This window comes from Mus pahari, chromosome 8 (assembly GCF_900095145.1).
Source record: "Mus pahari chromosome 8, PAHARI_EIJ_v1.1, whole genome shotgun sequence".
Taxonomy (NCBI): domain Eukaryota; kingdom Metazoa; phylum Chordata; class Mammalia; order Rodentia; family Muridae; genus Mus; species Mus pahari.
This window is the reverse complement of record NC_034597.1, coordinates 47,709,794-47,727,115: the sequence shown is the minus strand read 5'-3', so window position 1 is coordinate 47,727,115 and position 17,322 is coordinate 47,709,794. Positions and strand designations below refer to the sequence as shown.

The 17,322-nt window shown below is 44.3% G+C and overlaps 2 protein-coding genes across 3 annotated transcripts in view; both read right to left on the bottom strand.

Moving 5' to 3' along the window:
- Positions 1-1,746, bottom strand: part of Mphosph8 (M-phase phosphoprotein 8) — a 32,007-nt gene extending 30,261 nt beyond the window's left edge. For both annotated transcript variants that reach the window (XM_021203307.2, XM_029541671.1), the window contains exon 1: positions 1,455-1,746. In XM_021203307.2, coding sequence (XP_021058966.1) covers positions 1,455-1,676 — 222 coding nt within the window. In that variant the 5' untranslated portion in view covers positions 1,677-1,746. The remainder of the gene's footprint in view (positions 1-1,454) is intronic.
- Positions 1,747-10,219: 8,473 nt separating this feature from the next.
- LOC115064544 (protein mono-ADP-ribosyltransferase PARP4-like) overlaps positions 10,220-17,322 on the bottom strand; it is a gene marked incomplete at its 5' end in the record, with an annotated part of 10,803 nt that continues 3,700 nt past the window's right edge. Inside the window, 3 exons of the mRNA XM_029541338.1 lie at positions 10,220-10,768; positions 14,434-14,566; positions 16,093-16,192. Of these exons, the coding sequence (XP_029397198.1) occupies positions 10,576-10,768; positions 14,434-14,566; positions 16,093-16,192 (426 nt within the window). The remainder of the gene's footprint in view (positions 10,769-14,433; positions 14,567-16,092; positions 16,193-17,322) is intronic.

The window sequence follows — 17,322 nt, the reverse complement described above, 5'->3', positions numbered from 1 at the left end:
GGCTCACAACCATCTGTAATGAGATCTGATGACCTCTTCTGGTGCATCTGGAGACAGCTACAGTGTACTGAGATAATAATAAATAAATCTTTAAAAAAAAAAAAAAAATCTCTACCATCAGGCCAGGCAGTGGTGGTCTTTAATCCCAGCATCCAGGAGGCAGATGCAGGCACATTTTTGAGTTTTAAGGCCAGCCTGGTCTATACAGAGAAACCTTGTCTCAAAAACAAAACAAAACAAAACAAAACAGGAGTTCTCAGAGAAAAGCACCACTTTAAAGAAATCTCTACCATCAAGCCAACATGGCACAGGGTAAACAGCAGACCATTTAAAAAAAAAGTTTGTCAATGGATTGAAAATTAACAGATGAAAGTTGGCATATAGCATATAACAAACGACAGAAAATACAACAGAAACAAACCACTGTATAGACTCGATTCCTATCTACAGCCCTTACCTTCTCCTTTCTGCAAATTCCCATTTCATTTACTCATTTAATAATCCCAGAGAGGGGGTGGGGGGTGGGGTATAGATAGAGCTCTGTGGTAAAGCTCTTGCCTAGCAGTCATGAAACCCTGGGTCCAGTACACAGTATCAGATAACAGCAACAACAAAATCTGCCTATGCTGTTACTGGACTAAGGGTCCGTGATTCAAGCATTAATATAAACCACATCCCCTGATTAAAAGAGCCCACAACCTAGAGCAGAAAAGACAAATATAGAGATAAAAGACAATGACTTAGAGGTCTCCACTGAGCTTAAGGACAGAAATGAGAAAGCGCCTTTTTCTGCAGAGCTCGGGTAAGGGAATAGAGGGGAGAAAAGGTATCACAAACAGATGGATCCCAAGCCTTGGAAGTACAGACTAAGAATTTCTCCCGGGGACGACAATCGTAGCAAGGAGCACGATGTGCGAAGATTTTCCTTTCAAACTTACTCTAAATCTCTTGAGTTACAATCATAAAACGCGCAGAAAAGGGACACTTTGGGTTGGGGAACCTTTACCGTCCCGGGCACTCGGTGTGGATGGGATTTCCTGACTTTAAGCCAAGGAGCCTTTTTCTACTGTTAGAAAACATTGAGACAACGGTGTAAAGAATGGACTATGACTACTCGTGATTTCTTCCAGTCCTTCCTAACGGAAAGCCATGGCCCTAACGGTATACCCGAATGCTGAAGGCCACAGAAGTCTCCCACCAGCTGCCTTGCATCCTACGATTCTCAACATTCCATGTCACCGCTTCGTCTCTTCTGCCAAAACAACACTTACAACTTCCCTAAGCATCCATCCTCCACCGACTGCGGCCAGGGTCCTCTCCAGGATGTCAGTCTGCTCTTAGGGACCGCCACCGTCCTCCCAGGCTGCTCCAGGCTGCTCGGCGTCCCGCTCGGGTTCTCCCCCCGCCGTCCCCACCCCGGAGACTCCCCATCCGGCCGCTCAGCCCCCACATACTCCCTCGCACTTCATGTCCAGGATCCTCTCCACCTCGAAAACGTCCTCCCCATCCTCCTCGCTGTCCCCAACGGCCACCGCTCCTTTGGTGGCTGCGTCCTTCTCTTCGTCCCCTGCTCCAACTCCTTCGGGCTCGGGAGACCGGCCAATGCTGTCGGGAACTGACATAACGAGCGCGGCCGCACTCATGCTTTCCTCAGCCGCCGCCGCTGCCGCCGCCATCACGGACGCAGTGCAAAACCAACGCGAAAAACCGCCGGCGACCCACAGCGCGACAGCACCGCGCGCCTGCCGCTCCGCCCTAGTCCGCTCCGGCGGCGTGACTCGACCGTGAGGCAAGCCAGCCAATTGTGGACGCCGAGCTCGGGATTGACACACAGAGCGGCCAATCACGCAAAGGCGCGCTCCCCAGCTCCCTGGGGAGTTCACGGGAAGTGGATGGGCGGGCCGACGGACTCTGAGGAAGAACGCTGCCTCAGGGAAGAGCGGAAGGGCTCCCCCGGGAAGACTGCGAGGGGCGGTCCTAGCACCTAATCTCCCAAGCGCCGGGGCGCGGGCTGCCAGACGAAACCTGTTTGGATAGTCGGAGGGAGACCTTGAGGATTCTGGGAAAGGGACCCCCGGTGTTAACGAGACCCTCCTGTGCGGAATGGCTGCCCAGGAGTCCTTTCGTATGGTTTTGGCTGGCTTGTATGGCGTCAGTGGTCGAATCAATTACATATAGCCTATAGGGATATTTCATTTTAATGAGTAGCGTTTAAAAATAGAGAATGGGGACCCGGAAGTGGCTCAGCAGATTACAGCCCTGGTCGCCAAATATGAGGACCTGAGTTTAATTTCCAAGGACACGCATAGCGAGTGAATTCCCCCAATATGTATTGTCTTCTGGCAGGAGAATGCGCCCGCGCGCGCACACACAGGAAGAGAAGATGGCCTGTCCAGTAATTCCAGCACTGAAGAGGCTGAGACTGGAGGATTTTGAAGAAATTAAGGTCAATCTACACAGCAAGACACTGTATCAAGTAAATAATTTATCAGATTTACTTGTTGGGCTTTGAAAGCAGTTCAGTGATAGGGCGTTTGTCTGGCAGGTGAAGGTTGGAGGCTTGGTCCTAGTAGCTGAGTAAAAGTTGGCTCCCTCCTTCGAAAGATAGAGCCCAGGTTGCTTGGCTTGGCCCAATTTAGGCTATACTTAATTGGATCGTTCACACCTGATAAACCAAGCCAAAACCACGTATGTGTTTGTTCCCAAGTTCCCTTGCTTCTTATTGAATTGAAAATATCAGAAGCAGGTGCGGGGTTGATGCAAGAGAAACTTGAGTAATATTGATGCTACAAAGGATTCAATAAGAGGCTTGCCTGCGATAGGATTGGAAGAGAATTACCAGGCTTATTACAAACTCTAGGAAAGACATTTTTGTGCCAACATTGAAATTTTGGGTTGCTGAGAAAGTTTCTGTTAATGTTTGTGCACTAAGATTGACCTCCAATTAGACTCCATTCCAACAAAAGGAGACAACCCTAACTTACAACCAGCCATTAAGCCTATCCACCTTATTAAAAAAAAAAAAAAAAAAAGCCTCTAAGGGGCAGCTCAATGGCTGAGCCCCAAGTCACACCTATCATTAAGTCCTAGTCTGCCATTATATCCCCTGTGCCCTTGTCAGGAAAAACCTAACTGCCAGAAGGTAGGCAAGATGACCCTGGATAACAACTATTTGAAAAGAACACCACTGGTGTATATGCTTAGAAATAATTCTGACTGTCCTTGCTGTGTAAATCTTGTATCTGCCTGAGTGACCAGACTTTCAGTTCGCTGTCTCTGTTAAAATTGCTCCAAGAGTAACCTGGATCTGGGACCTGAAAGAAATTTCAGAATAATAGCATATGTGGAATGTATAAGCTGAAAATGAATGAAAGTTAGTAAAAATCTGTTCACAACTAGCTCCTCTTTGGGCATTATTCAGAGCCAGATTTATGGTATTATTAAAGAGCTTTCTCCTTTATTAATCTAAGTGTGTGGAGTGAGTTTTCACCGGAGAGACACACTAACTTTAAAACAGGTCACATTCTTATAACCCCAGCCTTCCAAAGGCTGAGGCAGGAGAGTGAAGACTTCAAAGCCAGACTGGTTTTAAAAAACACCTTTAGATAGATTAGATTAGATTAATACATAGATATCAGATACAGATGGAAGACAAACAGACATATCAACATACATCAGAGAATGATATAACAAAGTTATTTGTGCAGATTATGAATAACTGACAATTGTTCTATGTGCATACAATAGAAAGAACCTGCTTGAAGAAAGAAGGAGATATTTCACAGGACAGCATGGCAGACGATAAAAAACTGCAGTTCTCCTTAAAGAAGTTAGGGCTAAACAATATCTCTGGTATGAAGAGGTGAACATGTTTACAAACCAAGGAACAGTGATTCATTTTAACAACCCTAAAGTTGAGGTGTTTCTGGCACCTTCACCATGACAGGCTAAGCTGAGACAGAGCAGCTGACAGAACTGCTTTCCAGCATCCTAAACCAGCTGGGTGCACACTGTCTGACTAGTTGAAGGAGCTGGGCTGAAGTTCTGCCCAAACAGTCTGTGAATGGAAAAGCACTGCTTGCTCCTGGAAAGGAGGAGGAAGAGGAAGAGGAGGGGGAGGAGGAGGAAGTTCCAGATCTGGTGGAGAATTCTGATGAGGCTTCAGAACAAGGCACACTGAACTGAAGCAACTTCATGAGAAGGTGACTTGCAGAAGTTACTGAAGCAACTATTTTATATCATGACTACCTCTTAAAATTCTTTTGTTTATGGATCTAATAAAATCTATATCTCTAATATTTTTAAGTCCCAAGGCCCCTGGATACTGCAGCTCTTTTTCAGCCTTTTCTTATGCCCAATTCATTCTTTGCAGAAAATTAAGCTGAAAAACCCTGAGAATAGAATTTGCAAAGGTTAATTAAAAAAAAAAAAAGAAAATATTTTTCTTGCTTTGAATTTCAAGTCAGTAACAAGTTTGTGATAGGGAACTTTTTGTTTTCTGACAATGTGTTATGATATCTCTTAGATTCAAAGAGCCTGGAACTTTTGCTGGACCTCATGCTAGAGTTAATAATCTGGTGACCTCTTCTGTCCTCAGAGGGTACCAGACCACACACATGTAAGGTACATGGATGTACATGCAGGCAAAACATAATAACATGGAACTCATAAAAGGAAGGTGAGCAGGGGCTGACAGATCCAGAATATGAACTCTGATTGGGCAGTCAACATTGTTTCTTCACATCACAAGACAGAAATGAAAGAGATTGCAGATTTATAAAAAACATGGCAACATGCTTATTTACTTGTTTGGAAACAGGGTCTTGCTATGTAGCTCAGGCTGGCCTGGAACAACTTACTTCATAACCTAGGCTAGCTTCAAACTCAGCAATCCTCCTGCCTTTAGTTTCCAAATGCTAGGACTATAGGTATTTACCACTGTGCCTTGTCTTTGTTTGGGGTCTTCAAGTTGTAAATAAATATTTGTCTTTGTCCCGACCTGTGGGACAGTCGGCAGGGACTGGGGGACACCTGGAAGAGAATGGGGAGACAAGAGACGTGAAGAATGGACAGCAAGTCAGGAGGTCTGATCAAGCTGACAAATTTTTATTGTTCCTACACAGGTTATATACTCATAGAAGCAGGATATGGGGTAAGAGGAGTGAAGGGGGCATGCTTTGTTTCTGGGGGAACGCACCTGTTCCCAAGATTAGGATATTACCTGGGTAAAAAGTTCAGCAGAAGAACAGAACAGAATGGGTTGCTAGGTACCTGTCCACAAGATCTATAGCTATTTGTTCTTAACTGGGGATTGCTAGGCACCTGTTCTCAAGATATATAGCTATTTGTCCTTAATTATGCTAGTACTTTCCCACAGAGGCCAAGACCTTGTGCCAATAAGCACTTATGGCTGACAAGGCAGTTAATGTTCAAACAAGGTTGCTCCCAACATGTCTTAGATAACACTCTAATAAAATGAGTATGAACACTACAAATAAATTTCATTATTATTATTATTATTATTAGTGGTGGTGGTGGTGGTAGTGGTGGTAGTGGTAGCAGCAGCAGCAGCAGTAGTAGTAGTAGTAGTAGTAAATATTATTATTGTGGGCATGTCCATGATATGTGTGAGGCCACAAGACAGCTTTGTGGAGCCACTTCTTCATTCCATCCTCTCGTAGGTTCTGGAGAGAAATGAAAGTCTCCAGGTTTTCTTGCTAAGTCCAGGCTTTCTTTACTCATTGAGCTATCTTACTGCCTGTGCAGTTCTTCCATTCGTCCATATCCAAATCTTCAGGCAGGGAAGAGCCCAAGCCTCATTTCTGCAGCATGCTCCTACTGGACCTATGGCTGATGGCTCTGCCCCTTGTGGTGGTATCTCAGTCACAAGGATGATCAAAGAAAGAGGGTGACTGCAGGATGAACCACAGCCTTGCAGGCACCTGAGAGGTCCAGCAAGGACTGAACAAGTGCAGAAGGGTACTGATTGTCTAAAGTTATTTTTAGAGTAAAAGTTCCTCATACCGAAACCAAGATTTGATCTCTGAGTCCCTTGAAGGAATTCCTCACGCTTGCAATCTCAGTCCTTACTGTGCACTCTTTGCAGTACTCAGTAACACAAGACATTCCATGTTTGCCAGGACCGTCTTGTAACTAAAGCCATGCAAAGGCTGTAAAGCTCCCTCAGAAAAACAACTCTATAAATCACAGAAAACAATCACTGTTTTCTACAATGATTTCTTCAAGGTCTAAGTACTTCTAAGACACAACTACTTCCTTCTGTGTTTACCCTAGATATGATGACTCTACTAATTTTTTCCCTCTACACTCCTGAATGTCTCCCTTGTCCTAATAAATGACAGCTTGCTTAGCTTGGGGACCGATGACTTAGGAAGTGCTTCCCACTTCCTTATTTGCTGCAAATAAAATTTCCTCTGAATATTTGTTCTTGGTGGTTTGTTCCTTTTAGATTCCCAACAAAAGGGAGTCCAATTCTGCCATGACAGGCTATTCCAGCAGAAATCACTGAAAAGGGAGACAAGGGTTGCAGTGGGAACAGAGATCCTATACTTTGTAAACAAGAGGAAGTCCTGGGCTTCAGGTGAATATTGATGAAGACAACAGGGAGAAGTTTGAATACCCATAAGACAGGTGAAGGACTTTATACACAGGGGCTTCATACAAAAGGCTGGAGGAATGGCCTGAAGCGGGAGTTCTGTTAACTTCTCCCTTGTATGACAAATACCTTAGGGAAACTATTAAAAGAAAAAAGGTCGGGTCAGGTGGTAGTGGTCCATACTTTTAATACCAGCACTTGGGAGGCAGAAGCAGGCTCTCTATATGAGTTTGAGGCCAGCCTAGTCTACAGAGCAAGTTCTAGGACAGCCAAGGCTACAAGGGAAAACAGAAAAAGGGCTAGAGAAATGGCTCAGTGGTTCCAGAGGTCTTGAACTCAATTCCCAGCAATCACATGGTGGCTCACAACCATCTGTAATGGGATCCAATCGATGCCCTCCTCTGATGTGCCGGAAGACATTTCACTTGCCACGAGGCAGCCAAGATGGCCTGATCATGCGCACCTGAATGATCATGTGCTGCCCGCCTGACGCATAACATCATACAGCATGATATTGAGTCACTGACCTATCAGTGCGCACCCTGTCTGCATGCATGACTCATGTACAGAGCGTGCTGAATGCTGATTGCATGATGAAGAGTGATGAGAGACAAGTGCAGAGGGTGGAGGGGGATAAATTGGGCAATCCCCCAGAATAAAGCGGAGAATAAAGGAATAAAGCTGAAGCTGAAGCTGAGGAAGCTGCTTGAACCCTGCCTTGGTGTATGTGTCGTCTTTTCCCCACCTCTGCTGGCCAGAGGCTGGGGTCCGCGGCATACATAAAAATAAAATTTTTTAAGAAAGAAGAAAGGTTTTATTTTGGCCCATTATTTAAGAAATTTCCAATTACTTATAGTAATTTCTCCTTTGTTATTCTTTACCTTTTAGGCCCTTTCCTTTAGTAAGAATTCTGGAATTTTGGGTTCTTTTAAAACACACAAATATTATATTTTTTGTTTTAATCTCAGGTGTGGGATACAGGGCTGCTTTGCAGCAGCTGGCTATAGTTTGCTCTAGTGCAGGCACAGTTTTGCCAGTTGCGGCTGGTTTCTGTTATTGGGTGACGTTTGGAATCCTGGAAATTTTTCAGAGGGGACATAAATGCTAGAGCTCTGATAGGCGGGGTTGGTGGTTGTTCAGGGGGTTAGTAGTCATGCTCAAAGAAAAAACAAAAGGAAAGAAATCAGATGTGGGATTTCTCTCTCTCTCCTCTATCCTATCTGATAGGGGGCGAAACCAGGGCGATCAAGGGTGAAAAAGAAGAACCTACAGTGTTAAAGAACAGCTACAAGCAAAGAAACTCTGAAGAAAGAAATTCCATTCAAGGATCTCTCTCTCTGTCTCTCTGACTCTTTCTCTCTCCCTCTCCCCCTTCTCACCTCTATCCTTCTTTCTCTCCTAGAAAGAGGGTGAAATGGGGGGGGCAGGATAAAGGGTAGAAAAAAGAGCCCATAAAGTAGCAAAGGCCACTCCCCTCCCTCACCATAGAGTGGGGGAAGGGGGGGGAGGGGAAAGGGGAACCTGATCTGGTATTGGGAGAGGGAAAAGGACTAAAGAAAGCCTGAGGGCCAGTAGAAAGATTGTAAACAAACAACCTCAGGAAATAGGAGGTTGGGGGGACCCTCCAGAATGCACCAGAGACCTGGGAGGTGAGAGACTCCCAGTAGGAGTAGGGAGAGGGAATTTATAGAGCCCACCTCCAGCAGGAAGACAGGGCATCAAGTGAGGGATGGGGTTGCCATCCCACAGTCACATCTCTGACCCATAATTGTTTCTGTCTAAAAGAATTACAGGGATGGAAATGGAGAGGAGCCTGAGGAAAAGAAGGTCCAGCGACAGGCCCAAAGTGGGATCCAGCTCAAGGGGAGGTCCCAAGGCCTGACACTATTACTGAGGCTATGGAGCGCTCACAAAAAGGGATCTATCATGACTGCCCTCCGAAAGACCCAACAAGCAGCTGAAAGAGTCAGATGCAGATATTTACCGCTAACCAATGGACAGAAGCAGCTGATCCCTGTTGTTGAATTAGGGAAGGCTGAAAGAAGCTGAGAAAGTCGATCCTGTAGGAGGACCAGCAGTCTCAATTAGTCTGGACCCCCAAGATCTCTCAGACACTGGACCATCAGACAGCATACATCACCTGACATGAGGCCCCCAACACACATACAGTAGAGGACTTCCAGGTCTGTGTTCATTCAGAGAAGAAGCACCTAACCCTCAAGAGACTGGAGGCCCCTGGGAGTTTAGAGTCAGGTGGCAGGGGCATCCACGTGGGGACTGGGTGGGTAGGAAGGTGTGGTATGTGGAGCAGTCAGAGGGTGGATGGGGTAGCAGGGAATGGAATATGGAGTGTAAAAAAAAAAAAAAAAAAGCAGCAAAGGCCAGCTACCCTTTCCAACTGGAGAGAGAGAGTGCGGAATTCTCTGTTTCAAGCTACTTTAAATGATTCCTATGTGGTGGTTCAGCCATCAACTTGATACAGATTTGCTCCATCTGGTTTTCTGTTTTAAGTGGTAGTTATAATTTGATTTAAAAGTTTGTTCAGGGGGATGGAGAGATGGCTCGGTGGATAAGAGTATTGACTGCTCTTCCAGCGCTCCTGAGTTCAATTCCCAGAAACCACATGGTAGCTCACAAACATCTGTAATGAGATCTGATGCCTTCTTCTGGCGTGTCTGAAGAGAGCTACAGGGTACTCATACACATAAAATAATTCTTTACAAAATTAAAAAAAATAAATAAAAGTTTGCTCATTATGATTTCAAATATTTCCATACTTCAAAGTCAAAGCTGGGAAACACTACGCCTTGGAAACCTTTCTTCTCTTCACTCTGGGAGGCAGGGAAGCCAAATATGGTTCAGTCCATGGTGAGACAAAACATAGCAGAAAACATGGGGCCTAGGGAAGCGGCTTTACCTCTTGACAGGAAATGGAAAGTAAAAGCAAGAACCAGAGACCAGAGACGACACACCCACAAAGGTAAACCTCCATAAGCCACTTCCTTCAACCAGACCCTACCTCCTGCTTTTCAGCATTATCCAACATGGGCACCTTTGAGAAATTCATCAAGGAATTACTCCAAGGATTAGGGCAGAGCCCCCACAACGCAATCACCTCCTGAAGGCTCATCTGTTGACTACCAAGCTCCCAATATATGAGCCTATGAAGGACATTTCATGGCCAACCCAAATGTAACAATAAGCAAGGTAACTCAATATGGATCATAATTCCAAACGTGAAATTCAAAACCTAGAAAATGTCTGGAAGGTGAAAGAGCAGAAAATGTAGGTGACTATTGTTGATTTTTAGGATGTGACAACAAAACAAGACCCATGGAAGAGTCACTTGTGACACCAAGTATCGATGGGTGCATCTGCAGAGAGAAGAGCCATTTGAGGAAGCATGCATACCAAGTCATACCGCCTGGGGACCAGGGTCCTAGAAACAGACGCAGCCCAGAACACAGCCACTAGCCAAAGACCAACTCCTTTCTATCCTGCTCAGTCTGCCAGTCTTCCACCGGTCACCTGGAGGGAAGACAGAAAGAGCCCCTTCCCCACAACTCCCCCCCCCACCAAGACACTGAGACAGCATCTAATACTAGTTCTTATAGCTTTTATTGTTGTTAAATGATTAATCAATTCTTTCCATCAATTTTATTTTAAAGGGGCTGATAGCTACACTTAAAACTGATTGCACGTCATTATTGGTACATTTTACTATTTGATTATTTTCTACATAGAAATATGAGAAAGGCAGCAGGGCAGTGGTGGACACCTTTAACCCCAGCACTTGGAATGCAGAGGCAGGCAGATCCCTTGAGTGTGAGGCCAGCCTGCTCTACACAGTGAGTTCCAGGATACCCAGGGCTATACAGAGAAACCCTGTCTTGAAAAAACAGAAACAAAACAATAACAAAAGAAATAAGAGAAAGGTTTAAAATGCGATTTCATTGGCTTCAGCCTTGGCTGTAGTGTAGAATTCGGTGAAGAGAAGTGTTGGCTTGGGGCTGAATTCCCAGTAGTTGCTTTGTGGCTGACTCCCAGTCTTTACCCAGCTCAAGCCGTTGGCAGATAGATGGATATTGTCCTTCTGTCCTTCTGGCCCATTCTCTTGCTTTCTTTATGTTCTCAAAAGCCCATGGAATATTCCTAGATTTTAAAAAAAAGTTTCTATTGGTTCAGAATATGTGAAAGGCAACGTGGTATCCAATCTATAACACTGTATTGGATAAAATGATTCTGTCAAAAATGAAGATTTTTTAATAAAAGCAAAATCTTGAGACCTCCGTCTGCCATGAGGATTTTGAACTCAGTACATTTCTAGTGTTTTTTTTTTTTTTTTTTTTTACCTGCCTCACTTCCCAGTTCCCAATGCGCACAGCAGCCCTGCTCTCCTGCCCCTTCCCTTGGGAGAGCTGCAGCTTTTTCTGGTTTCTTTATATTTGTTTCCTGTCGCTCCTTTTCTAGTGTCCTTGAGGCCCGTTCCATGTGCTGACTGGGCGTTTTCAAATTGTTCCAGATACTTGAAGAACATCTGAGATTCAGCTGTAAAGACCTACACCCCAGCCCTTACACCAAAGTTTAAAAATATAATCTAACTTATTATTGTGTGTGTGTGGAGCCTGAGTGAGAAAGCTGTGAACTTACAGTAAGCTATGGATTGGGCAGAGGGCAGAATGTTATTCCCACAAGGTAGCTGCTATGCTGAATGGTTTCATGTCAACCTGACACAAGTCAAAATCATCAGAGATGAAGAAACCTCAATGAGTAAAATGCCTCCGTAAGATCAGGATGTAGAACAGTTTTTAATGAATGATTGATGGGGCAGGGTCCAGACCATTGTGGGTGTGGCCATTCCTGCGCTGGTGATCCTGGGGTCTATAAGAAAGCAGGCTGAACAAGCAATGAGGAGCAAGCCATTAAGCAGCACCTCTCTGCATCATGGTCTCTGCATCAGCTCCTGCCTCCAAGGTTCTTGCCCTGCTTGAGTTCCTGCCTTGACTTCTTCCAGTGATGAACTGTGAAAGTATATGCAAAATAAACTCTTTTCTCCTCAAGTAGCTTTGGTCATGGTGTTTTGTTACAGCAATAGTAACCCTGACTAAGACAGTGGTCTTCTGAAAAGAGTTGCCTAAACTACAATCAGTGAATTTGTGCACGAGATTGGCCTGGTGCTGCTTGTATTCAAATGCCAGATTCTATACCTCCAAATCTGGTTGCTCCAAGATGAGAAGATCCTCAAGTATACCAGATTTTGTTGTGCAAACTTTGCCCCACCCCCCAAGTTATCCATGATTGGTTAATAAAGATGCCCACAGCCCATAACTGGGCAGAAGAGAGGTAGGCAGAGCTGAGGACTCCCTAGGCTTGAGGCTGGAAACACAAGGAAGAGAGAGAGGAGGAAAAAAGTAGAAGCCACCATGAGCAGGTGGATTGTGAGCGCATGGCCATGGGGACTGGCCTGATGGAGTAGGAGCGGCCCAGGTAAAACATGGCAAGGGATATCTTGGGATTACTGACAGAAAAGTAGACAAAATAGCATAGAGGACTGGTATCTGCCCAGATTTAGTGTTTTAAGGTTTACTATAAATATAAAAGTTTCTATGTCACTTATTTTGGAACTAAATGACTTAAGGTGTTGTAGAAACCCCAAATAATATTTATCACAACAAATGTACCAAGGACATGACATGCCCTTGCATGTCCACATTATCTCGTGGGAAAGGCCTTGGAGGAGTATTCTTGACTCTTTCACATGACCAAAGATGATAAGGCAGAACACAGCATATTCCCTGCTGAAGGTAATTGTGAACATTACTTTATCTTTTGCTTACTTTAATAATAAAAATGAGAAGGGCTTTGTTTGTACTATTCTTTTGTTTTGAAGGCAGGGTTCTTTTTGTAGCCATGATTGTTTTGGAACTCGCTTTGTAGATCATGTTGGCCTCAGATTCAAAGATCCACCTCCCTCTGCCTCCTGAGTGGTGGGATTAAAGATGTGGGACACTACTGCTTGGCTTATGTCTTAGGATTTCCATTGCTGTGAAGAGACATCATGACCAACTCTTATAAGGGACAATATTTAATTGGGGCTGGCTTACAGCTTCAGAGGTTCAGTCCATTATCATCATGGCAGGAAGCATGGCAGCATCCAGGCAAACACGGTGTTGGAGAAGGAGCTGAGAGTTCTCCATCTTGATCCAAAGGCATCCACAGGCAGCCAAGGGGAGGCTCTCTTCTGAACTAGGTAGAGCTTGAGCATAGGACCTCAAAGCCAAGCCCCACAGTGGTGAACTTCCTCCAACAATGGCACACCTCCTCCTCCTGCCACTTCTCATAGGCCAAGCATATTTAAACCACCTCAGCTTGTTTACATTACTCATGAGCTCAAATGCTGATACCCTACACAGGTCTTAGAGAGCCTCTTCCTAGCTGCCTTCAGATCAACATGTAGAACTCTTGGCTCTTCCAGCACCATGTCTGCCTGCACACTGCCACGTTTTCTACCACGATCATAATGGACTGAACCTCTGAAACTGTAAGCCAGTCCCAACTAAACGTTTGCCTTTATAAGAGTTGCCTTAGACATAGTGTCTGTTCACAGCAATAAAACTCTAAGACAGCCTGGATGCTGCCATGCTTCCTACCATGATGATAACAGACTAAACCTCTGCAACTGTAAGCCAGACCAAATTAAATGCTGTCCTTTATAAGAGTTGCCATGATCATGGTGTCTCTTCATAGCAATAGAAACCCTAACTAAAACAGGCATAGTCTGTCTCTATTATATATGTCTGGCTGCCAATAACTTGCTATGTAGATCAGGCAGACCTTAAACTCAGAGACTCACCTGTGTCTGCCTCCTGAGTACTGACTTAAAGATGTGCAACACTATATCAGGAAGAATGTTTTATTAATGTATTTTATTTAATAGTTTGATAGTTATTTTTCCCCGTTGTTTTGTTTTGGGACAGGGTCCTACTGCATAGCCTAGGCTGGCCCATAAATTAAGATTTTCATCTGTAACCTCTTCAGTAGTGGGATTACAGGAGTGTGCCACCCTGACTTGGTTGATACTTTGACTTATTCTGTTGTGTATGCACGCACATGTGTGTGTGTGGTGTGTGTATGTGTGTGGTGTGTGTAGTATGTGTGGTGTGTGTGTGGTGTATGTGTGGTGTACATGTGTGTGGTATGTGTGTGTGTGTGGTGTGTATGTGTGGTGTGTGGTGTGTGTGTGTGCAATGTGTGTGTGTGTGTGTGTTGCTCAGGACTGAGCCAGGTCCTAGTGCACACTAGGCAAGTGCTCTATCACTAAGGTACAGTCCCAGCTTTGCTTCATGACTTTAAATCCTTAGACATGGGGCACATGGTCCCCATTTGCATTCTTGTTGCAGACCATACAGGCCAACAATCATAATGTAGCTCTTCTAAATGCACAGATGAGCAACATACTCTAGTGCGGAGTACCAAACCAGGAGCCCAAAAAGCTATGTTCTGGCATCAACATGCACATGCGCTCTGAGATTTGCTCCCATGCAGTCTGAGGTAAGAATCCCATGTCAGTCATCCTGCTACAAGAACCCTTGAGCAAGCTGTAACCTGTGAACAAAGTCCCCCTTAAGATTGTCATTTACAAACCAGGCATGTTGGCACAGCATTTGGGAGGCAGGAAGACTGCTACAAAATTGAAGTTGATCTCATTGACATAGCAAGTTCCAAATCAGCCTGTGAGCACTGGTCTCAAAAACAAACAACATAATGGGGAAAGAGATCAAATTTTAAAAACATTTCTTATTAGGACAATAAAGTACCTAGAAATGATGGCGTCATCCATCTTTATCAGAGATGTGGCAACCATTCCTTCTTGTTCCAGCTCGGTATAAAGAAACTGCAGTACGAGCAAAGTGGCAATCAGGTCCAGGAGACGCTCCCTCCCTTTTGTACCTAGAAAACCAAAGCTCTCCTTTACTTCCTGTGGTGGAAGAAGGAGAAGTCTCCCCCTAGGCTCCTTTGTGTATTCGAATACTTGGTCCCCAGGTGGTGTTGCTATTTGAGGGGTTTGGATGGTTCAGGACAAGGAGTCTTCCTTGAGGAAGAAGTTCACTAGCAGTGGCATTTGTGAGTTTACAGCCTTCTTTTATCCTGTGACACAATGTGAACAGCCACTGTCCTGCTCAAGCTAGCTGCTGCTATGCCATCCCTACCAACATGGATTCTAACACTCCGGAGCCACAAGCCAAAATAAGTTGTTTCTGGTATTTTAAGCACAACAACAAAAAAGTAATCAACTAATGCCCTCTGTGCCTTAAAGTTCTATCAAAGAATTACACTGGTATTAGGTAGAACTACGTGTTCATGCCTACAATCCTAGCACCTGGGAGGCTAATGCAGGAACACTGCCATGAGTTCAGCACGTGCAACATAGTGTTTTCTAGAATAGCATGGGCTACAGAGCCCGACCCTGTCTGAAAACAAAACCAAATACCTAACTGAATTATACCACAATTAAATCTATGAGGACCACTGTCTTACTGTGGAGTCAAGGGGACTTTATAACAGGGGATGGCTGAAGGCATGTCACATGGAAACTATACATTAATGTAACTTTTTAGCTGACTTTGCTTTGCTTTATGTTTGCTTTTTTAAAAGAATTATTTATTTTTTTGTATATGAGTACACTTTAGCTATTTTCAGACACACCAGAAGAGGGCATCGGATCTCATTACATATGGTTGTGAGCCACCATGTGGTTGCTGGGAATTGAACTTAAGACCTCTGGAAGAAGAGTCAGTGCTCTTAATGGCTGAGCCATCCCTCTAACCCCTTTGTTTTGTTTTTACAGATGTAATAATTTTCATTTTATGTGTATGAATGCTTTGCCTGCATGTATATATGTGCACTACATGTGTGAAGTGCTTTTGGAGGCCAGAAGAGGTCACAGAACCCCCCAGGATTAGAGTTATAGACAGTTGTGAGATGCTATTGGAACTGTTGGGAAAAACTCAGGTCCTCTGCAAGAGCAGCATGTATGTTTTACTACTGGGCTATCTCTCTGCCTTTGTTTTGTTTTAATAGGGTCTTATTCTGTAGCTCAGGCTGTTTCAAACTCACGACAATCCACCTGCCTCAACCTTCCCAAGTGCTGAGGATAAAGCTATGGCACACACCTTTGATCCCAGCACTTGGGAAACTGAGGTAGGCAGATTGCTGTGAGTTCAAAGCCAGCCTGCTCTGCATAGAGAGTTCTAGGCTAGCCTGGGCTACATGGTGAGGCCCTGACTCAAAAAAAATACCTAATTTTAGTCACATGTAACTTCCAAAAGTTACTTGTGAACTACTTCCAAAAGTAGACCATTCCAAATGAATGTACTAGTTTATAAAATAATTTATTACTTGAGGAGTTTGCCTATAAATGACTGGAAAAATGAAGGAACAAAGTGACTTAATTAACTGAAAAAACAGTGGCTTACCTAGAGACCGAATGCCCTTTTCTTCAAGAGAAGTGAGTAGAGCATTTACATTAAGTTTTAGTATAAGTCCTAGTTCTGGAGTCAGTTTCCAAAAACCATCCTGTAAAATTAAGGAAAAAAATTATATTATTAGTCCTAGGTTCTAGGTCACATTGTACTTCTCTAGCATGATTTTTTTTCAGTATTTAAAATATACATTAGACAAAGGACATTTGATCACACTGTGAATCCTGAGATCGTATTGCTAACTGGAAAAATGGGTTTCTAGTTGTGGTATGGCTCAGCCTTAGAACATATCTGTAATCCCTCTGGCTGGAATACAGACATGCCCTTAGTCACAACCTTCGATCCCTAACAATGAAGGTGAAGTTAGTTTGTAGAAGTAAGCAGTTGAGGGGCAGACAAAGTGACAAATCAGAGAAAGATTTGACAGGATAGGATATACCCAACTCTCATGAGAACAGAAGAAGGAGAGCTGACTTAAGAGAAAGCTGTGCAGAGGGAGAGGGGAGGCAGTTTTACTGGCACAGTTATAGAGAGACAGGTTGCAGAGGAAGAACAAGCTAGACACAGGTGAAGACAGAATGAGCCAGGGAATGAAAGGAGCCAGAAAATTAGAACATATTGCCAAAGATAGTCTGAAGCTAAGCAGGGCAAATCAATCAAGAGGCTGAGAAAGAAGCCAGATTGAATCAGTTACCTTGGAGAGGAGACTGAGTCAGAACAGCTGAGTTGAATCACCCAGCCAGAGAGCAGAAAGAACTAGGAAGGGGTGAGCTTATTTAGTGGTGTCTCAGTTAGGGTTTCCATTGCTGTGAACAGACACTGTGACCAAGGCAACTCTTATAAAGGACAACATTTAATTGGGGTTGGCTTACAAGTTCAGAGGTTAAGTCCATCATCATCAAGGCGGGAGCGTGGCAGCTTTCTGGCACAGGAAAAACTGAGAGTTCTACATCCTGTTCTGAAGGCTAGCAGGAGAAGACAGGCTTCCAGGCAGCTAGGACGAGGGTCTTAAAGCCCACACCCACAGTGACACACCTACTCTAACAAGGCCACACCTCCTAATAGTGCCACTCTCTGGGCCAAACATATTCAAACCACCACAAGGAGCAAATCTCAGAAGCTGAAAATATTCTAGGTCTAGATTGTACAGAGGCCAGAAGCTTCCAGGACTAGGCCTGGGTTAGCAGATGGAGACTGTAAATGAGAGAGAGAGAGAGAGAGAGA